At 33.1% G+C, this 23,320-nt stretch overlaps 1 protein-coding gene across 1 annotated transcript in view; it reads right to left on the minus strand.

Moving 5' to 3' along the window:
- The window catches only part of LOC129225928 (sodium/potassium-transporting ATPase subunit alpha-like), a 208,825-nt gene that overhangs the window by 46,230 nt on the left and 139,275 nt on the right, over positions 1 to 23,320 (minus strand). The window contains exons 8-12 of the mRNA XM_054860469.1: positions 21,553 to 21,664; positions 20,717 to 20,849; positions 17,823 to 18,009; positions 14,705 to 14,880; positions 5,053 to 5,189 (exon numbers count right to left, since the gene is read on the minus strand). Of these exons, the coding sequence (XP_054716444.1) occupies positions 5,053 to 5,189; positions 14,705 to 14,880; positions 17,823 to 18,009; positions 20,717 to 20,849; positions 21,553 to 21,664 (745 nt within the window). The remainder of the gene's footprint in view (positions 1 to 5,052; positions 5,190 to 14,704; positions 14,881 to 17,822; positions 18,010 to 20,716; positions 20,850 to 21,552; positions 21,665 to 23,320) is intronic.

Raw genomic sequence — 23,320 nt, forward strand, 5'->3', positions numbered from 1 at the left:
TACTAGCATTTACTTTAGGAGTAACTTTTCAGGCAAAATGAAGAATATTGCTCTAAATAATCAAAGTCAGTGAAAGAGGCAGCTCAATGTTTTCACATTATAAACTCTTGATGTCTTAGATAACGGAATAACTTTATGAGATGTAAACGACGTGGCCGATTTAATTAGGTTAATTATTACACCAAATTGTTTTCATAAGCATTTATCTTCCTACAGCTTCACTTTTAATTTTATTTCAGGAGAAAAACACAAATATAAATGCGTGTTTTTCTCAAGAAATAGAATTAATGACTGTCAGGCAGACAGATAGAAAGATAAATACACAGAGCTGCCAATTGCTACGAAAAACCGTAGTTTCTGCGAATTACAGCTTTAAATTATAACGCTATGAAAGCGGGTCCAAAAACTACGACTTTCTGTTTTTAATGTCCCAAGAACGCGGGAAAAAAAAAATTTAAAAAAAATCGAAAACTAAACCGGTTAGTTCAGGAAATCATACTTCTAACACGTATGCTGCCGGTTTAGTTTTCATGCCGTTTTTGGGTTCTTTGCCAAAAAAGCGGAAAAGCTGCCAAAAATATCGTGAAGAACATAAAAACACTTGGCTATTCCTTATTTCACCTTTAAAGACTGGTTATTGTAAGATGTACTATTTGCAATAGCGATTTTTCAATTGAACATGATGGTCGTGATGATCGCCGCAAGCATGTTACTTCAAAAAGACAAGTCGACCGGGTGAAAGGTACAGCTAATAATCAAGAATTTATCATCTTAAAATATTCAGTATTGAATCTTTTATTCCGTACTAGCCGCCTGCGGCGACCAGCTGGTCCGCCTTTTTACGCAATTCGCCTTTTTGCGCCAGGGTTGCCGCCTTCGGCGGCTGATTAGACAATTTAGCGACGGTATTAATCAATGTTTTTCTCTATATATCAATATTATCATTCGCCTTTTTACGCCAACGTTGGCTTCTTCGGCGGCTGCTTAAATAAATTTTGTGTTGAATAAAGTATTTTCTAGATCTATCTCCCGTTATGTCCTTTGTAATATTTTTAAAGGGGGGGGAGGCACAAAGGGACTTTTCATGCAAATTTCTTTGGAAAATAACAAAAAGCACTTCCATTTTTATGTGAAAGCATTGGTTTTTCAAAGTCATGGTGTGTGTTTGTGTGTGGGGGGGGGGGGCATTGATCCCCCGTTGAATTTCCTCTATTTCTTACTGTCCATCTACTGTATCCACCTCTATATTTGTCCATATATAGTCCCTCTTTCTCTCTATCTATCTATCTATACGATCCATGCATATCTACCTCTGATAGTAATTAACAATCATTTTCTGATTTAAAAAAAAATTAAAAAAAAAAACATTTTTTGCTTACTCTCTCTATCATCTCTCTCTATCTACCAAACCTAACCACCAATCCCTACAAAAATCATGCAAAATACCGCGGGCGTTACTTATTTACTTAAAATTGCACGCAAAAAAAAAGGCTCTAAGTACCCATAAATATAGCAAAACGTCCAGAAAAAAAAAGAAGAAGTTGGGAAAATAGAGAAGAAGATATGAAATCTTTGAACGTTGGGGGAAAAAAAAAAGTGAAGAGAAAGCAAACGATTTCAGTTAGGTCACGTGATTAGGAAGTGCGGAACTCAGCCGGCATAAAAAATATTTGTGTGGTGCGATTGGTTCGGGGTCTGTAAGGTAAAAAGTACTAAAAAGTGCGAAAAAACGCATAAAACATTAAATAACTTTTTTTCTAATTAAAATATCAAAAGTCGAAGCCCGAGGTGCACAACTTCAGCAAAAACTACTCCTGTATACCAAATTTCATCTTTCTAGGCCTTACCGTTTTCCCGGGATGCGCGCCACACACACACACACACACACACACACATCTTATTTTATTATATGTACTAGCCGCCTGCGGCGACCAGCTGGTCCGCCTTTTTACGCAATTCGCCTTTTTGCGCCAGGGTTGCCGCCTTAGGCGGCTGCTTAGACAATTTTGCGACGGTATTAAGCAATGTTTTTCTCTATATATCAATATTATCATTCGCCTTTTTACGCCAATGTTGGCTTCTTCGGCGGCTGCTTAAACAAATTTTGTGTTGAATAAAGTATTTTCTAGATCTATCTCTCGTTATTTCATTTGGAATATTTTTAAAGGGGGGGGGGAGGCGCAAAGGGCATATTTTTCATGAAAATTTTGTCGGAAAATAACAAAAAGCACTTCCACTTTTATGTGAAAGCATTGTTTTTTCAAAGTCATGGTGTGTGTTTGTGGGTGTGTGTGGGGGGGGGGGGGCTATTGATCCCGCGTTGAAGTTCTTCTATTTCTTACTGTCCATCTACTGTATCCACCTCTATATTTGTCCACCTTCCTTTCTCTCTATCTATCTATCTATACGATCCATGCATATCTACCTCTGATAGTAATTAACAATCCTTTTCTATATAAAAAACAAACGTTCCCCGTAGTGTGCAAAAATCAGTGCTTGCAAAAGATAAAAAAATCACCGCTTTTATTGAATTAAAATGCGCACAAGTATTTACCAAAAATACAAAACGTCCAGAAAAAAGAAAAAAAAAAAGTTGGGAAAATAAAGATATGAAATCTCTGAACGTTAAAAAAAAAAAAAAAAAAAGTGAAGAGAAAGCAAACGATTTCAGTTAGGTCACGTGATGAGGAAGTGCGGAACTCAGCCGGCAATGCTTACAGGTCGCGTCGTGTTCTGCATTTAAAAAATTGTAAAAAAAAAAAAACTTTTGCGTATTTTTAAAAACTTTTTTCTTCTGAAGGGGGCGGAATGTTTTTACTACTACCAACTAAAATTTTGGAATTGAGGGCTCAATACTTTTTGCAGGATGGGTTTCGAAAAAAACTAAACCCAGAAAAAAATTCGAAATAAAGGTTTTTTCAAAATTTATAAAAAATACAAAAATTGCTCTATCTTCAAAATTTTTTCATTCATCATATTTAAAATTAAATTTCCTACACTATAGTACAAAATATATTTGTGTGGTGTGGTTGGTTCGGGGTCTGTGAGGTAAAAAGTACTAAAAAGTGCAAAAAAAAACGCATAAAACATTAAATAACATTTTTTGTAATAAAAATATCAAAAATCGAAGCCCGAGGTGCACATCTTCAGCAAAAACTACACCAGTATACCAAATTTCATCTTTCTAGGCCTTACCGTTTTCCTGGGATGCGCGGCGGCGACCAGCTGGTTCGCCTTCTTTGCCGCCTTCGGCAGTTGTTTAAATAAATTTGGCAGCAGTATTAATCAATCCATCTCTATCTTTTTTTGTGCCATTCACATTTTTACGCAAAGATTGCCGCCTTCGGCGGCTATCTACCTTTACTATCTATCTCTAAATTTTTTTACCCATCTCCATTTATTTTAACCTTCCCGCCCATTTCCTAATAAAAACAAAGATCTCTAAAAAAACCGCTTTTTTTTTTATTTAAGTAGGGCAAAAAAAAAAAAAAAAAAGTTATCTCCAAAATTCCCCGTAGTGTGCAAAAAGTAACGTTTGACAAAGAAAAAAAATCTCGCTGTTTTTATTGAAATAAATGCGCACAACTATGCAATGTAACCTAATATAGATACAGCAAAAAGTCCATCTTCGGCGGGGGGGGGGGGAATGGAAAAAGAAATAAATGCAATCCCTAAATAAAACAAAAAAAAAAAAAAAAAGGAAAGAAAAAAAGTAAGCGCTGCCGGAAAAACACGTGGTCATCACTTCATAAAATGTAGAAGTAAGCTATATAGGTAAAAAAAAAGATTAACATTTGTTTGCGATTAAGATTCCATCCTAAATATCGAATCGAAATCCAAATAGTGACGTCAGAGACACAAGAGATTGAAGAACGCTTTTTTTCGACCGATGCGTGGAAAGACATGATAGGTTCAGCATTAAAAAAATTGTAAAAAAAAAACTATTGCGTATTTTTAAGAACTTTTTTCTTCTGAAGAGGGCGAAATGTTTTTACCTTTACCAACTTAAATTTTAGAAATGAGGCTTTGATACTTCTCGCAGGATGATATTAGAAAAAAGTAAAACCCAGGAAAAAATGCAAGTTGAAGGTTTTTTTCAAAAATTCATAAAAAATACAAAAACTGCTCTATCTTCAAAATGTTTTCATTCATCATATTTAAAATTAAATTTCCTACACTATAGTACAAAAAATATTTATGTAGTGCGATTGGTTCGGGGTTTGTGAGGTAAAACGACTAAAAAGTGCAAAAAAAACACATAAAACATTAAATAACTTTTTTTCCAATTAAAATATCAAAAATCGAAGCCCGAGCTGCACAACTTCAGCAAAAACTACACCTGTATACCAAATTTCATCTTTCTAGGCCTTACCGTTTTCCCGGGATGCGCGCCACACACACACACACACACACACATACACACACAAACATCTTATTTTATTATATGTATAGATAGATTAATTAATATTTTCGGTATCATATTAGAAATTCATCGAGTATCATTATTTCGTTTATTATACTGTTGAAAATTCATCAGTTTGATTCTGACGCAGCGGCCACGCCCCTCCCCCCCCCCCCCCCCCCCCCCCTCCGCCGCAAAATGTAGCTACGATTTTAGATTTTCAAAGGTTGACAGCTCTGCGAATACATATCAAACTCAGAACATAAGTACTTAAACATAAATACTCATACATATTCAAACTCAGAAATGCATACTCAAATCTTACGAAATTTTCGTTGCATTTCACGAAATTGAATCGGAAAAAATGCTCCGAATAAAATTTTCGTCAAATTGAGGAACATTTTCTGAGATTTAATCTTGATGCAGAGAAGTGAGAATTGTCATAAATGACGAAATTTGTCTTGAAAAATACGCAAATTGAGTGTTATTTTCCTTTCAGTGCTCTTCATCAATCATCACTGAATGATGTTCCTCCATTGATTCAACTGGATAGTACTATATAAGTCATCAAGTTTAAAATAATTTTGAACATACGATTATATTACTACTCAGACGCAGGATTTCTGAATGGTTTAGATAATGAAACTTACTTCGGATCTACATCTTCGACCGGTATTCTTTTTCTGATAGAAATATCTTCAGCTGTTTCACTGTCTTTTGACAAGATACCAACTTCCTTTGCAATAGCTTTCGCTGTGTTAGGATGGTCCCCAGTAACCATTATTACCTATAAACAAAAAAAAAAAAAAAAAAAGATTGGCCTTCCATTCCTGAACTGCCAGGAAAAACCATTGGAATATGACACACAAAGAAAAGTGTCTTTTCTTCTTCTTTTTTATGATGATCTTTATATTCTACTAAAATGAAAATTTTAAGCAGAATCATACCGAAAATATTTGAATAATTTTGCAAAATGTCTGCATATAAATATTAAGTGGGCCGATGGCTTGCGAGCGAAGAGAGCAGGAGGCGGAGCCCCCAAATAGAAATGAAAACTTTTTTTGTATTTTCGGCTTCCGTAACCATGTAATTGCAAATGATTTTCATTAAACTTTTTAAACCAAGACATTATTTTTTTTAAAAACGAGTTATTGAAAGAATTTTTTTTCAAAGCTTCAAGTGACACTAATATATTTTATAGGGGAGAAGTACTAAAAAAAATTTTAACAAAATTTTTGAAATTTTAAAGTTAAAATTTATAACACTTAATTGAAAAACTACACATAATAAACCCAATCAAGAAGACCACTTAATATAAATTCAAGCTACATTTTTGTAGTTGTTGATTGCTTTGATTGACTCTCTGGCAAATTAAAACGGTAACAAACATTTTGCGTTTTATAAGCAAATTTTCGCTTGCATGTAATATGGTTGTGTGGAGTATAACAATTCTTGTGAAACTAACAAGCGGAATAGACAATTTCAAACAAACCGATATTTAGCTTGAAGGATTAATCTTCAACTGAAATTTCCAAAAACAAAAACCCCATCAAATACATGAATTGAATAAAATACATAACACCCCGCTCAACGAATTTTTCAAGTGCTCTTGAATTCGAAAGGTGTAGTAATGAGTAATTTTTTAATCTCAAGGAAAGAATTGCCGCGAAATTTTCTAACAAATTCGAAACTATTCTGCTAAAAAAAAGTAATTAAAAAAAATCTTAGACATCTCTCAGCAAAGTTATTTCTTTACTGATAGAACACATTGAAGATTTTGTGAAATGATCGCTGTGATGTTACTCCAAAATCTGCTAGAATAACGAGCAATTATGAAAGCAAAGTTTTGTATTTTCTTTCCCAATCCTTTAAACACCGGACAACCTTCAACGCTTGTGGATACGATTTCTTCAGAAATGTGTCCCCTGCGTATACTAAGAAAGTTTCTTGACAGCTTTCAGACACCCAAACGATTTGAAAACGAAGCACGTAGAATGCTACATTTGCGTTCGTCGTTAATTTGCCAGTCAATGTTCTTCAGTTCGAGAAATTTACTCAATTCTACTCAAAGTTTCTAGCATAACTTTCTGCTTAAATTTTAACTTGATTTATCGATCTCTGCGTAAGATATTCTTTGCTGGAAAAATTTTCGAAGATTCAGAATTTTAAGATAATTTAATTGTTTTGGTTTTGAGACAGAAAACAAAGTAACACATTAGTTCATTAGTTGATTGCAGAGTGCTAATTTTAGATTCTTAAGAGCAGTATTTCTTAATTTCTTTGAAAAGCGAAACACTTTTTGCTATCCAATTTTTTACTTCCTTTTACAAAAAAGGAAGTATTGTATTCGCGAAAAAATTTTCACTCAAAAATCGCCCTTAATTTCCATTTTGCTCACCCCCAAATGAATGTTGAGTTTTTTTTTCGATTCGACCACATGCGGAAAAGTGCCTAAGAATGTATAGACACGCGAAATATCCATTTTGACCATCACCGAGGTAATTACAACGACTTTTCTCGTGACGTCTGTATGTATGTGCGTATGTGTGTATGTGCGTATGTGCGTATGTGCGTATGTTTTTCGCATAACTCAAAAATGGTATGTCCTAGAAAGTTGAAATTTGGTACATAGACTCGTAGTGGGGTCTAGTTGTGCACCTCCCCTTTTGGTTGCTTTCGGATGTTCCTAAGGGGGTCTTTTGCACCTTTTTGGGGGGAAATCATTGTTAATTTCGATGTAAACTCAAGTGGCGTTATAATTTGTCGGACACTTGGCGATATATCGCCAGTCTTTTGGTCGCCAAGTTTTTTCGCCAACTTGGCGACAAATTTGGCGGAGTTTTTTTTTTTTGGTTTCAATTTGGCCATTGTTGGTGATATTTAGAGAATAAATATTGAATCACATTAAAATAGCGAATAATGGGGAAATGACATTAAATTGGAGTAAAAGGAAGTCAGGTGATGCACACATCAGCTCGTTTTTTCATGGAAACCATGATTTACCTTCTTTTGCAGTGGTGCTCAACCATTTTTCACCCGAGGGCCGCACTTTATATTACCCCTTCAGACCTGGCGTCCGGTATATTGGACATGAGCTTTAAACAGCTGCTATTCATTTAATAATTGATTAAATTACTTGATTTTTTGCAGTTACTCTCTACATTCCGCTTCTATGAAGGAATTTTTCGTTTTGAGACTGACAACACTAACGTATTGGGATTGGGAGATAGAGAGTGACTCATTTTTTCAACCATGGATTCTCGTCGCAAAGGCGAGGGTTTTTTTTTCCCTATTAAATATCTAATTTCTTATTAACCATTTCATGTTCGTATTATTTTGTTTTATTATTGTTTGGAGAAAATTTTACAATGCAGTTTGATATTCCATCGTTTTTTTTATCAGAAATGTTAATTTCAAAAATTTTAGTCCGGAATATTGGACGTATCATAACTCCTTTAATTTTTTACCTACAAACTTGAAATTTGCCTATAAGATATTCTTTACCATAGTGCACTGTGTACCACATATAAACGTATTTGGTTAAGTATTTCGTAATTCCGATTGAAGGGGTTAAAATGGTTGTCGCTGGCCAAAATATACATAAAATTTTAAAATTGCTCTAGATAATATGGAAAAGAAAAAATAATGTTAAACCGAGAATTGTTATTATACCATTATTAGATGCTGATTTTATTAAAGCAAAGTTTGCATCTGTTTTTCAGTACCAATGTTTCAATATTTGTCTTCAAATTTGTAACGTAATGACAAATCGGGATTTTTGTTTTGTAAAATTGAGCAAACCAACGGGTAACATGGGTCAATTTTGTGGACCGGATGGGGCCCACGGGCCGTAGGTTACGGATACGGATCATGATTTTTCTTCGGTGGAGAGTGTGAGCTCTTTTGCCGGGTGTGAGGGTATAGGGTCATAACATGGAACAGATCACTGATGGTATGAGGGGGAGGAGGAAAATATATATAAGAAAAAAAAGGAAAGGGGGGCCGTAGGTTGGGCACCACTGGTCTAAGATATACTTTGTATGTAGCATTTAAAAATGGTTTACTTGCCGTTAAAATGAAAATGATTTCAAATCGTACTTCCCCTGTCATAAAAAAATAACACAAAAATTCTTGAAAATTATGAAATGTCGTTTCAATAAAATTTTTTTGTTCTTGTACTGACATAATTGCTTGTCGCACATTGACTGTAAATCGGTCTTTAATTCACAATCCATTTTGATGTTCTCTCTGATCTGCGTTCGTAGATTTTAATTAAAAGAATAAACACAAATTTCGCGGAACCTTTGAGTAATCATCGAAGAACTCACGAAGCAGAGTTTATTAAACATTGCTTAAGAGAGATGGAACTAAGATATACTTTGTGCACCAACTCCCAAAGACGATAGACAAAGCAGAACGAAAAAATGTATACTCTTTATTTCTGTTCAAAGCGTCTTTTAAAGGGGGCTGGGGTGTAGGAGATTTAATTAAATGGTACTAATCTCCAAAGATCTATGATGCCATGATTTCTCAAATTAATAACTATACTATCTGAGTTGATTCGATGTACACGTTGTTTCTCATCTGGTTTTACGCAAACGATTTTGTTATAAAAGTACATATGGACATTATTTAAAAGACTTTTATTTATGCACCCTATTAACAAACAGTTTTTTCAATTAAAGAGAAATTCCGGAAACTTTTATGGTAAAAATTACTGTAAAGTGGAGTGTTTACAGTACATAAACAAATTACTATTGATACACCACGTGAATTACAGTGAGAAGCACGCAACACCGTATTTCCCCTCACTCAATGTGTCTCAACATTTTTGGTGTTGAGCAAAGCCGCATGTCAATACGAAGATCCCAAAATCGGGCCCCTGCTGCTCGCATTTTGCGTTTTTTCACTTTCGCTTATTCTACCGTAAAATTTTACAGTAAAATAGGATTTTACGGTAAAAGTTAATGGCAACATGAATGCCAGTAACTTTTAAAGTAAAATTTCAGGATTTTTTTTAACAGTGCGGTATTGATTCCAAAAATTGCAGATATACTAAAAATGTTGCGAAGTGCCTGTCTTCCTTGAAAAAAAAAATTTCTTTCGCTCACCCAAACAGCTTTAGCTCAGCTAATCTCAAGTCGAGAATAAAAATCAATTTATGAACAGAAAGTAAACTATGATTTTTTTTTTTTCAAATCCTAAGTGTTATAAACAATTACGAAATTATTTACCATTATGACTATTATTTGTAGCTATTCTCGATACAATAAACTAAAATTTTTGTTTTGTGTATCGAATAGGTAATGCATTGCTGTTTCATTTTCGATTTTGGAAGCTTACTACTTAAAGTTATACCAGTGTTCCTTTAAAAAACTTTTTCCCGATCTTACTTTATTTAGACCGTTGGAGAAAAAGTAATTCAGAATGAGAAAATTCATAATAGATTTTGTGCAGTGCTAAAATTTTGTGATACGGTTAATTAATCCGAAATAAGTCATTAGTCTTAACTACACTGTATAACTTACCTGAACACTTTTATTTACTTGTTCCTTGAAGAAAAATTGTACTCATTAACTTAGCTCAGAATTTAAATTTTCATGAAACACATTTACTTCTGTCTTAAGTAGTAAGTATGGTACACTGGTTAAGTATTGTAACAATGGTAACACTGTTCTGTGTTACTATAACGAAAGTTTGTGCTGTCACTTTAATGATTCTGTAATTCTTAAAAATATTTATGAAGTAAATCTTGCATTGTTATTAACAGCTTCTGGATCTGTTGATATTGTTACAAATTCTGTAAGTAGTAATTATTTTTGTGATTAATTTGTCGTAATTTAGTTAAATTTGGCGTTTATTAAATTATCTTTCATCTAAAATTATTGTAGCAAAGTAACCTGTAAATAGTTTCTTGTAATGAATATACATGAATATACAGCCCCCGTACATTCGGCTGAAGTATACGGGCCCCTCATTTCTGAAGATAAAATTTGTGAATGGAAAGAAATAAGAAAGTGTAGAACGGTGTAGCATTTTCTGGAATATTTGAGAGGTCTCTTTCGATGTCTATAAAATAGCGGTCGCATGATAAAAAGTCAGTCTGGAGTTAGTTTTTGCTTGTGAATCGTTGCAGCGGTACGCTGGAGAGCATTTATTGCTCTGTTTTGTGAAGCCTTTTGAGCTGTATTTTTGCTTATTTGGATGTAAATACGTGTGTAACCGTTGAGTTTACGGTGTTGATTGTTATTTGCTTAATTGCTGATGATTAATTTAGCAGTTGTCAACGATCTTTCCTGTGCGTAGGGTAAATAAATCCCCTGTGTTTCTCTCAAGAACTGTGTCGTCCTTTCAAGAAAGTTGGAAGTCGCACCGGATCCGTCACAATATTGTATCGGTAAAACTATATTCTTTACTAGTGGCACCCGCACGGCTTCGCCCGTAATAGAAAAATTAAAGGTCTTTTGGTTCGCTTGTATATTTACAAATAATGTATGGTGAATTTTCTCGCCAATTGGCTTGTACCGACGTTACAGTTCCAGGCTATGATAATTTCGTATCTCGCCAATTGGCTTGTGCCCATGTTACGGTTCCACGTTATGATGATTTTGTAATTTATGATAGTTTTTTTCTTAAAATTGGAATAAAAAAAGAACCACATCGAATTTTCGAAAAATCGCTTCGAGGTGCACACCCTCATGATACATACTAACTTTGTGCCAAATTTCATGAAAATCGGCCGAACGGTTTAGGCGCTATGCGCGTCACAGACATCCTACAGACATCCAGACATCTAGACATCCTCCGGACAGAGAGACTTTCTGCTTTATTATTAGTAAAGAAAGTACTGACTACCAAGCAGACTTTTGTGATAGTGACATTATCAAAAAAAAAATTAATGCTTGAAATTGTTTAGTTAGGCTATGAGCTACAGAACAAATATATAAGTTTAGAAGGAAAAGGAAAGGAAAGAAAAAAAAAATCTTCTGGAAGGAATTTAAATTAGGTAACGAGAACAATTTCTTTAAACAAACTGATAGCTTTCAAAGCTATATCTATTTTCGTCATGTCTCTCTTAATGACACTGAAAAAATCATTATCACTTGAAAATATTTTGAAAAATAGAATAAAGCAATTAGTTATTTCAAACATAATTTTGACATGATTCTGCCCTCTGTTTGTATCATCTCAAAGCTGGTTGGATCTCTGTCTGTGACGCGCATAGCGCCTTGACAGTTCGGCCGATTTTCGTGAAAGTTAGTAGAAAATTAGTTCGTAGCATAGGGTTGAGCACCTGGAAGCGATTTTTCGAAAATTCAATTCTGTTCTAATTCTATTCCAGTTTTAAGCCCACTTACCGAGCAAATTATCATAACGTGGAGGAACAAATTACCATAACGTGAAACCGTAACATGGGCGAGCAAATTGACACAGCAAATTGGCGAAAAATTCATCACTCTTTATTTGTAAATATACAGGCGAACCAAGTGACCTTTTAATTTTCTACTACGGGCAAAGCCGTGCGGGTACCGCTAGTAGAACTATAAATGGTTAATGCTTTATGAGGCAAAGAAGAGAGATTCACGCACGCGGACCTCGAAACTCTGCATTTCAGAGCCAGACTGAAGTAAGTCCAAAAATTGAGATTTTCCGTTTGTTGGTGCATTGAATGTAGAAGCCTATTTCGACGAGCCATTTGAACGTAATTATTTTTAAAAATCCTTTACAATTTTATCCCAGAATTAAAAGAGCGCCCGTTCCATCCTTTGCATGCGCCAGAAAAAAAAGTTTTTTTCTACCTGCTGTAAAACTACAATAATGTGACTTACGTCCTTCTGGCTCTGAGGTACAAAACTGAAGATGTTAACTTGTATTTTAGCACCAAACTTTTAATGCTTTTTGCAGAGCAATAACTTGCTTAGCTGCTCTAAAACAAAAGGTACAGACAAGGGGGTCTCCTTGAAACAATCTAAGCCATTTTAGAAAGGGATTTATTCTCTTCGTCGACACAGCCTGCTTGATTTTACGATCTCTCTCGGAATCAATAATTTATACAAACAGTCCCAATCCATTTTATGACCAAGACATTGTAAAACAGCGTCGAATTCTTTAAACTTCGAATGCTGCGTCAGTAACTTATTCGTCGAATGTTGCTTTCAAAAGAAAAAAAAACGAAAGAGCTGGAAACAATTGCAGGGTTCACAAAAGAACAATTCTCCTGGTCTATGAAAACCTCCCCCTTTTTATCTCCCCCGGTGCCGCCAATTTTCTTTCCACTCCTTGTCGTTCGAAAAGAACGCTAACACTCCACTTTTCTTTTGAAATTCTTTCTCTCGATTCAAGAATTCTCAGAAAGCCTTTCTAATTATTCCATCTCCATCGTAGAGTCGGGCCTGTTTCATGGCGCTGTAAAAGTACTTTTCTCGTGCGAAGTATGTGGGCGCTTAGCTTTTTGTTGTGCCGATATTGATTTCGCTGCATTCTCTGTACCGGGGTCTTAAAGACATTGGAGAGAAAATTAATCTGGGAATTCCTTACTTAAATTATTTTGCATTATTGGTATTCCTTAATTTATTTCGAATATGATAGTCGTGTATAATGGGGTTTAATTTTTCTTGAAGCATAAATTACATTTGCAAACGTTTTAATAATTGCGTGTGTAATGTATGTATTTGTATTATATCTTAATGTTTTATAAAATAAATACCATTTTCAAATTTGACACATTTTGTTATGGTGAAAACATAAATGTTAAACTTTGAGTAAAATAAAAGAAAAGTAAAACAGAAAAGGCTTAAATTTTGCTGGAAACTGCATACAAGGTGTTTTGAAGGTAGAAAGAACCCTTTTCCAAAGTAATAGAAGTGAGCTAATAAATGTAAAGACATCCGCCCACTTTTGGCATTTACTGAATGTCTTTTCATTATTTTTTAAAGTTTAGGGATATTACATTTTTTTCCTTCAGCAAGTTCATACATGCGTAGTTATTTGTTCAAACTAGCCGTACTTGTCACGGGAGGGATTGCTAAAAGTATTTATTTATAAATTTTACCTTATCAGGTATTTTTAATGTGCATTTATGCTGTTTAAAGTTACTTCATAAATACTGTACTATGTGGTGAATGGAAACAACCAAGTTTTTATTCTTTCTTTTCTTTTCTTTTTTTTTTTTTTTTTTGAAAAATTAAATTTTAACGTCAGTGACACTTTTGTGTGTATTTTACATAAATGAAGCGCATAGTTCAATTTTTTGAATGCGTTTTTCCTTCCTAAATGATTTACCATAACATTTGGAGGATTCAGCGGGTCGCATACGACCTATGGGTCACATATTGAGCGTTCGTATAGAATTTCTTGGGCTTCTAAACTGATTGTGTATACTGTGATTATACAGCTACATCAACCTCATGGAGAAATAAATGATGCTCTTCCATTTACCCCCTGGTCCTTGGGGCAAAAGAAAACACCTTTGGGTAAACATAAACACAATTTCATTCCCTTACAAACTGCCCTAAACTCGAAACTTTCACACCCAATGGGGTTGTTTTCATCAGTCGAACATATTATTTTTAGTCACTGAAGTTGATAGAATGAGTAAAAAAAAAAAAAAAATACCATGGAGCGAAGAAATTTTTTTATTTTCAAAACATATAATTTGTTTTTTTTTTTTTTTTTAAAGTCCGATTTTCGAAACAAGGCGTAGTCTTTATAACGTCACAAGAGATGAACTTTGGCTTGCACTCCACTGGCGCGCTGAATGTTTACGCTTGCTGTCTACCGCGATTCCAGGCTATGATAATTCAGAAGCGAATTAAGTATTGCACGCAACGCATGCTATCAACCGTATCGTTGCCAGTACAAGTGAGTAAAGAAGCGAATTAACTATTGCGCTCCGTGCTAATGGCATCAGTGAATGACACTTCATCATTTTTGATGTCATGTGCAGAAGCTTAAAATAGGAAATTGAATCTGCGAAAATAAATTTTTAAAAATATTAAACTTTGTCAAATATTTAAAAAATGGTTAAATCCTGTGTTTTTAAACATGCTCTTTCAGAAAAAATACTTTTAAAGTTTCGGAAACGTCTCCACATTACACTCAAAACAGTCTTGGACATAGTGAATTAACTTTTAATTCTCAATTCATCCAAAAGAAGGGGAAGAATCTAAAATTAAAACATAGAGCCTCTGTTTTCCATTATCCCACTTAACTGACCCAACTTTGGCAGTCGTAATTTAGTGAAACAACTGTCACTTAACGAAATCTGCAATGGATAAACTTCTAAAACTGTTTCATCCATACCTTGATTCCAGCACTTCGACATTTTGCCACAGCATCCGGGACAGCGGCACGAGGAGGATCTCGCATGCCCATCAGTCCAAGGAACCGCAACCCTTCCAATGGAAAATTCTGTTCCTCCGAATTAAACTCATACTCAGCTGGAAACTCGTTTTTCGGTAATAGGTAGTCACCGAAGCCTGATGAAAGAAGTTAAATTTTTTTTAAAAATCCATACTAATGTTATAAAGAGAGAGAGAGAGCGGATTTTTGTGTATTTATATGTTCGAGGTAAACTCCGGAACCACTGTAACTATTTGAAAAATTCTTTCACTACATGAAAGGTGCATTCTTACTGAGTGACGTAGGCTATAATTTATGCATAAATGTATTTATACTATTTTTTTTAAACCAATAGTTTGTCTTCATTACCAGTTTTTGTTTCGTACCATTTTGTTCTTATATACGTAAAAACAAACCCTGATTGTCCCGCATCCGTGATGACAGTATGGTTGACGGTTCTGTTTGAACTGAATGCTGAGGGTTGGGAACACGTAAAAGAAGCAAGTATCACGATGCTAGCATGAGAGTTCGCTAAAACCCTTACATGACATTGAGGATGTAGAGGATACGGTTTTTCGCAAACTGTTAGCATTGAACATTGCAAACCAATTAAAGTCACAGAATGCTAATGCCTCAAAATGTATCCAAACAAATTATAATTGATGTTCGCTTCGAGCAAACTAGTTTTTGAATTCAAGCAGTGCGGATAGACGATATTAATCCGTGCTTCTAAAAGTTGTAAATTTGCATGCAATTCGGGCTATCTTTTAAGGTTTTTTATTCATACTAAAATCGAAATGAAAATTATCCGATTATGAATCCACTTAAGTACATGTACTTTAGAAACTTCTAAACTTAAAGAGTAATTTCACATAATTACCCTACATTCAAAGTTAAAGCAATGAGGAACGAAGAACATTCGATAGGAAAGAAATTGACAAAGAGGAAAAATAAATGAAATTATTTGGAGCAATATTCTTCATGATCGTACTTAGGCATTTAAAACTATATAATTAAAGAATATAGCTCACAGATATAATATCAGGAAGAAATTATCAAAAAAAAAAAAAATTAAAAGCATGTGAACAAAAGCAAGTTTTTTGAAGAAAACAAGTAACAAGAGATTGAATGGCATCCCGGGATTGAGAACTCAACTCCTAGTCGAATTACAACATTTATCATATTAGCAAATCGGAATTTTGTCACGTAAGAATTCATTTAGAACATTTTCTTGGTCCAACACATTCACCTCCCCCCTTTTTTTGACAGTTAAAAGTCCTACCAGCCTATCAAGCAGCAAGTACAGAATTCGGTCTTATAGAGGACCACAAACCTCGGAAACTAGCCTTATTTGATACATGTAATGTTCTTACTTCGCTCCTAAACTCAGAGAATTGTTTATAACTATGTTAACTTTTATGTTAAACTTATAGAAGCAGAATTTGAAAAGATTTCTGCGAGTCAGAAAAGTTTGAGAATCCCTGTTATAACTGTTTCTAGTTCTTTATCAACTTTAGTGATGCTTTTTTTTGTATGGTAAAAAATTTAAGATAATTGTAGAAATCACGATAGCTTTCTTGTGATCGAAGTTTAGTCAAATATGTTTCTAGAGTTAAGTCTAAGTTCGATGAGGACATTAAAATATGAACAAACTATAAACTGCGAATGGAATTACCGATTTGAGATCGGAAATATTTCGAAAATTGTTCTGTAAAGAAGTAAAACTTTTTACTCTTTGATATTTCTGAAAACAAAGTTAGGTTAAGCTTCTTCTTTTCGTGATTTCATCCTAGTCTTCGTGAGAAAAGAAATAACTTTCAAGGTTTATTATGTTTTGAACTTATAAATAAACTATAAAAATCATCAAATCGAAAAACTTTTTCAGCATTCGGAGTTTTGTTACATCAATAATCAAAGAAATCTTGGCATGATGACCGGAAATTTTCTCTATTTATTTATTTATTCATTATGTTTTTTTCGAACAACACCAAGCTCAAACTTCCAACGATCAATGAAGATTTTTATGACGAAACAAATTCAATATAAGCAGTAAGTTGCCCCAGATAAGCCAGGGCTGACGCAGAACTGCATACAATACACGGACAACCCGTTTAAACGTGACTGTCGGTACATTGCCCGTCGGCTGTCGGTGTACTGTATTAAATTATCGGTGTACCGCTGCATTAAAAACATACATTTTAAAGGCTGTCTGTATGTTTGGTAATTTCAATCAAAGGGTAAGAAAGATCCTACAGTTACATAGATCTTCTAGCACATTCAAACTTTATGTATTAAATGAAAAAATTCTTTTTGTGGGGGGGGGATTTTTTTCTCTTTAATGTAACTATTAGTATTATTTAATGAATAGCTTCATTTAAAAATTAAACATTAAATTTCAAATTTCAGCAATATTGATTTTGGCAACGTTTGAGCAGTCACTAAGCGCTTTGCTTTAAGCAGTTTGGCGAAAAATGTTGAAAATGAGCCGTGACATATCTATAAAAGAAAATTATCAACCTTATCCGGCCTTTTGTAAGCTTTCGTGGATTATAAAAGAGTACAAATTCTTTTATGCTGAAGTTTATTCTTTCTCCTTAACACAATAATATTTGAAAAATCATAACTTCAAAAAAATACGTTAAGAATTTGGAATTCAAAAGATTTTTTTTTTTTTTTTTTTTTGAGCAATCACTGCTTATTGTTCTCATTTGACTGTTTTGAATTCTTGTGATTTTATTTTCCCCCGCCTCCTTCTGCAGCACCACCGTCGGTCGGCCTCCCGATGCTGCTCCTCTTGCGAAAACCGTCTCCAGGTTGCATCCATATCCTACCCACACACGCATACATACACACATCTACACACACATACACACACTCATGCCTGCACACAGACACAAACACACAGGCCTACATACACACACACATTCGTGATTTCGAAAAACATAATTTGAATTCTAGATGTCAAAATTCAAATTAATTTTTAAATTCTTTTAATAGCTTATATCCTGCTCTGAGTTTTTAAAACGTAATTATTTGTTTCCTGAATTTTCCAAAAAACCTTTGAAAAACTTTATGATACCTAGTACTCTCTCTCCCATGCCTCCCAGTTGCTTGTAAATTTCATCAAAATGGTTTTTGATGTCTTCGTCTATTTCTTTATTTTCTTCATTAATCAAAATCGTTGAGCACATATCTAATATTTTCTCGGGGGCACCTTTCACGCATAATATAAAACCAGAATCGTCCTCTAATTTATTGATTGTCACCTGGAACAGAAATCAGCATCATTCATGAAAATATCATTTTGCATTCTTTTCGCTACTTTTATTTATTGACGATCTATAAATTTTCTATAAATTCTTGTTTTTGAAACCAAATTTTAACATCAATATACGGCTTTTGGCATTGTCTTATAGAAAAAGAAATGCACATTTAAAATAATAGTTGATGTCTAAGTTAAATTGAAAACTCTTTAATTAAAAACTATTTATTGTTTTCATGTAATGCAAAAAATACCGGTATTTTACATCAGTTATTATCGGTATTACGAAGTTTCAAATAGCTCGAAGTACCGGCATTCAATATTCTAGTATTGCGATTTCTTACTCGAACGCTTGGGATTGAACGAAATTAAAATAATTTATGCAATCTATTTAGGTCTTGCAAAACGTTAAGGTAAATGTTACATTGCAAACAAATCTGCATCCTTTTCCTTTTTTCTTCTTTTTGCATTTTATATTCGTAAAATATAGTCTTTTAACTTTTTCTAAGAAATCCAAGAACTTAACCAGTGCAAGATATTTTTAATCAAAAACCTGCAAGAAGTAAAAATAATTATTACTTCCTTCCAGAAAGAATAATAATTATTATTTCCTTGCAGCTAGTTAATTATTGATTCACTAATGGGGTTGTTTCCTTCAGTCAAAAGTAGTACTTTTAGTCACTGAAATTGATAGAATAAGCAAAAAAAAATAATAATAATAACAAGGACTTAGAAAATTCTTTCGTTTTCCCAACAGTTATTTTTTTAATTAATTTTTTTAAATGTCCGATTTTGCAAGCAAGCTTGGTCTTGATGACGTCACAAATGATGCTCTTTGTTGCATCTTTGTACCGCGTTTCCACGTTATGATAATCAAGAAGCGAATCAAAATTGCGCTCTACGCTTGCTTTCAACCATATCGTTGCCAATATACGTGAGTAAAGATGCGAATTAAATTAAATATTTTGCTCTCTGTGGATGGTGACACAGAATGGCATTTCACCATTTGTAATGTTATCGGCAAGAAATGTAAACAATGAAAGCGCACCGATTTAAATATATTTTTTAAATATTAATTTTAAACAAATTATTTAAAAAATGGTCAGATCCTATGTTTTTAAGCATACTCTGTCAGAAAGAAATACTTTGAAAAATTTTGGAAACGACCCATTGTAAGAAGAGAATCAAACCAAAAGCTTTTCTTTCTACAGTAGGAAAAACTCCTACCTTAACCTTTCATTTGTTTTTGTAACGCATGGTTTAGGGGAAGGGTCGCTATTGACTCAATTTTTCGACTTTTCTTTTCTTTCTTTTTTCTTTTTTTGTAGACTGCAGTGGTCGCTGCTTATATAAATCACATTTGTTCTAAGCAATTTTGAATCCATAAAGCGGCTGATTCAATAAAGCGGCTAATTGAATAAAGCTGGATTTTATTCGGTTTTTGACACTTTGATTCATTAAAGTGGCTGATTCAATTAACCACTTATTCAATTAATCGCGTCCACTGTAGTTAGTACAAAATATATATTAAAAAAAAATTGATAGTATGCCAGTTTTCACATTATTATAACTAAAAATATTAGCATAATTCTAAGTAGAGATGGTACAAAAAAATTATGTCCCTCAAATCTGCAAATGGGTCAAGTGTCCGAAGAACTAGAGAGGATTGACCCAAAACTTAGCGAGAAATGACCCACTTTATGAATGTAAGAAGACTCATGTATATTAAAATCAAAAGCGCAGGTTTGATTGTGATTTTTGTTTTAATAAGTGATATGAAGTGAATATACTCTTTAAGGTGAAGTGTTATGCTTTGTTATTATTATTATTATTATTATTATTAATCTTACTCCATATCAGCAAGAAAGCAGAAATTGAATTCAAAACTTTTTCAGATCAGACGTAAGCAATATTTCAGTTATTTTACTAAATAAAAACTCATTGGGTAAAAAAAAAAAACATTAGCATTTTAGTTGTTTGTCAAATAAAAACAATTTTTTAGACTAAAATATTATGTATTATAGTTATTCATTAATACAAAATCTGGCCTTCAAATTCACAATATTAGAGTCATTGCTTAAACTTAAATCATTGGGCCGAAATGACAATATTTTAATTATTCGAAAATTAAAATTCACTAAAGAAAGATCAAATTAAATAATAACATCAATTATTCTTTGGGTTAAGTCTCCCTAGGTAGCTTTGTTTTGTTAGCCTTAAATTTTTAGCAACTTAGATTAAAGTTACATAAAACTACTGAATATCAATATATATAGCTAGAAAAGTGACTAAAGCATGTATACTTTTAAAATTCTTTTAACTCAAAACTGGAAGTTAAAATATAAAAGATTCCAAAATCTTCAAATTTTACTTAAAGGATGCAGTATTATTTAACACTGAATTTTGTGAAAACTACTGACAGTTCTGAAATGGCTTGTCCCTGAAAAATACTGTTGTATGACTGGTCAATCAATAAATAATTTGACTAAAATTTTCCCTAACTATCCTTTTCATTAAAAAAATTCTCATAGGTCAAGTCTCCCTATGGGTCAAACCTCCCTAGCTTCCCCTAATGTCTGTATGAAATGCTTCGTTAGGAAAATAAAAAATATAATGAAAGTCTTTAAGGTTGCTTCTACTTTCCAATTTTTACTCTATTTTTTTTTCATTCACAAAATACAAAATTACATTAAAAAAAAAAAAAAACACACGTGGTACTTGTTAGTAGAATTAAACGGAACTTCGCAAACTTTGAAATTTTTCTGTCTGACATCAACAGCATTGCCAACTTCTTTTTCCATGCATTTCAAAATGGCGCCTTCAGTTGGATCCCCAATACATTTCCTGAAAGCGAAAAATGCATTTGGTTATTAAAACAGCAATAAATAAGAAAATCCGTTCACCAGTAGAGACTTATAATTGAACTTAAAAAAAAAAAATTTACTCCCCCCTCTCCCCCCAAACAAAAAGGAGACGATAATAAGAGAAATGCCTTTTGTAAAAATGTTACTCCAAGGACTTGATTGAACGTGATTTATTAAGATAGACTGGCAATATCACTTTGTGGCATTAATGAATCCATCTTTTCTCCCTTTTTTCCGGCAAAAAATTTTTCCTCTGGTAATTTATTATCGAATTTTTCAGTTTTGATTTTTTTTCCCAGAGTCAAACTCAGTGAATGTTTGTAGGAAACAGGGCTGCAGGGTTAGAAGAAAACTGAACAACTCCAAACTGTTAAAAGAACACAAACTGATTGGGAATAAAAATATAGCTTAAAAATCAGGGGTACTAGAGGGTAACTCAAATATCACCCTGATTACATTATTGGGTTATCTGAGGGCGAAAATAGAGTAACACTAAATTAAAACCAGTCCAGCCATTTTCTCAAACAAATGTACAGTCCGTGTAGGAGAGGGTTGACGAATATATTTTAACTATTCAGTAGAATGTGATCTTGAAAAAAAAAAGTTTTTCTATTTTTCTTTTACATTAATTAAAATTTTATTATTATAAACGATATAAGGAAATCGGTCATCGTTTCTCTTACTTTTTAAAAATAGCAGTTTCTTCTTGATCTGGGGCGAATTCTGTCTTGCTACAAAGACAAGCAACTCTAGCAAGAGCTCTCCAGCCAATTGTGTTTTTATCACAATTAAATTCTGAAAACAAAGAAATTCATCAAATCGGAATTAGGTAAAAAGTTCTGCACTTATTGTTACTTTCAATGTGATTAAAAATATTTTAATTTGTGCTATTAAAGCATGTACGCGTCAGACTGTTCGAGGCTTCATCTCCTTAAGAAGCACTGAGAGTTAAGAGGGTCATTCTAAAAAAAAAACGCGCTTTTTTAGGTCCAGGGTGATAGTTTCAAAAATATTTATTTTTAAGCACTTTTTTATGAGATTTAGAAAAGTATAACAAATGTTGAAAATGATCAATATAAATTAATGATGTTATAAAAAATTTTAAGTGTTTTTTTCACTGAACGGAGGAATACTTGTATGCCTCCGTTACATGTCCCAACCTATTTCTTCCCATGTACTTTTTATTTACTCAATACAAAAAAATATAACAGATTTAATAGTGAAATTTAAATCATTTGATGTTTTTTTAATAAGTTAAAAGAATTGCGTTGTAAAATAAAAAATATATAGCATTCATAATCTTTTGAATGACTGTCACAGTATTTATTGTATCCTCCGTTCAGGATTTAATTAAGTAATATAATTTCCTATTGACGGCAGTACTGGCAGCTCATTACAGAGGTTTAGAATCACAAGTTAGCTCTTTTCAACTATGGGTCTTCATGGTGAAGCTAAAGAACTTAGTGTGAAAGAATTTCAGCATTATTCTCTTTGAAGTCAAATAGGTCCTTAACTTTGTGTATCCTCCGTTCTTGAATTAAAAAGTAAATAATTGCTTGTGTACAAAAAAAAAATAGTTAAAATTGAATCACTTTTTAAAAGTAAATTCTAAATAACATGTTGCGTTAACCCTAACTCAACACAATGATCATAGCAAAACATAAGTATTTGTATCCTCCGTTTCTGTATCCTCCGTTACAGTATAGATGTAATGGAGGATATACAATCAGAAATGAAGCATACAACTTTCTTTAAAAATCCATTTTAAGAAAGATATGTACATTCAAATCGTGTTCCTCATACAAGATGCAATGTTTATTTAAATGAAAAGTTTAAAAATAACATTTAAAAAATATATTTACTCTCTCTATCCGTTACCCTCCATTCACATCCAAAATTTTAACTACAAAAGAAAGTTACAATATAACCAATAAAGAATGTGACTAACTATGTGAGAGTAAAAAGTGCCTAAAAGGAACAATATAAAATAACTTTTAAAAAAATTGAAGATTTTTTTTTTTTTCATGAATTCCAACTTCAAAAACCTACGTTTTTTGTATAATGACGCAAAAGTCAAACGAGATACCCAAAAATTCGAAATTTTACAAGGAATCCATTTGGCAGGCTGTCTTTTTTTTTTCTTGACTTTGGTGTTTAGAGACATTAATTAAAACGTCAATTAACATTCTTTTGCTAATTCACAAGTTTTACGTTGTCACGAAACGTTAAGTTGTTTATAGTTATGTATATATATGTATGTATGTAAGTGTATGCGAGTACGTTCCTTTAATATATTTATATTTGTATTTCTGCATTATTCTTGCTTTTAGCAATTAGCAGCATTAAGGTTCAGGAGTTTCCGGAAAAAATTCAATTCAAAATAACAGATGTCACATTTATATTTACGATCCACTGTCTCTTACAGAATAAAGAGATCGTCTTTTATGTTTC

This window comes from Uloborus diversus, chromosome 7 (assembly GCF_026930045.1).
Source record: "Uloborus diversus isolate 005 chromosome 7, Udiv.v.3.1, whole genome shotgun sequence".
In the NCBI taxonomy this organism is placed as follows: domain Eukaryota; kingdom Metazoa; phylum Arthropoda; class Arachnida; order Araneae; family Uloboridae; genus Uloborus; species Uloborus diversus.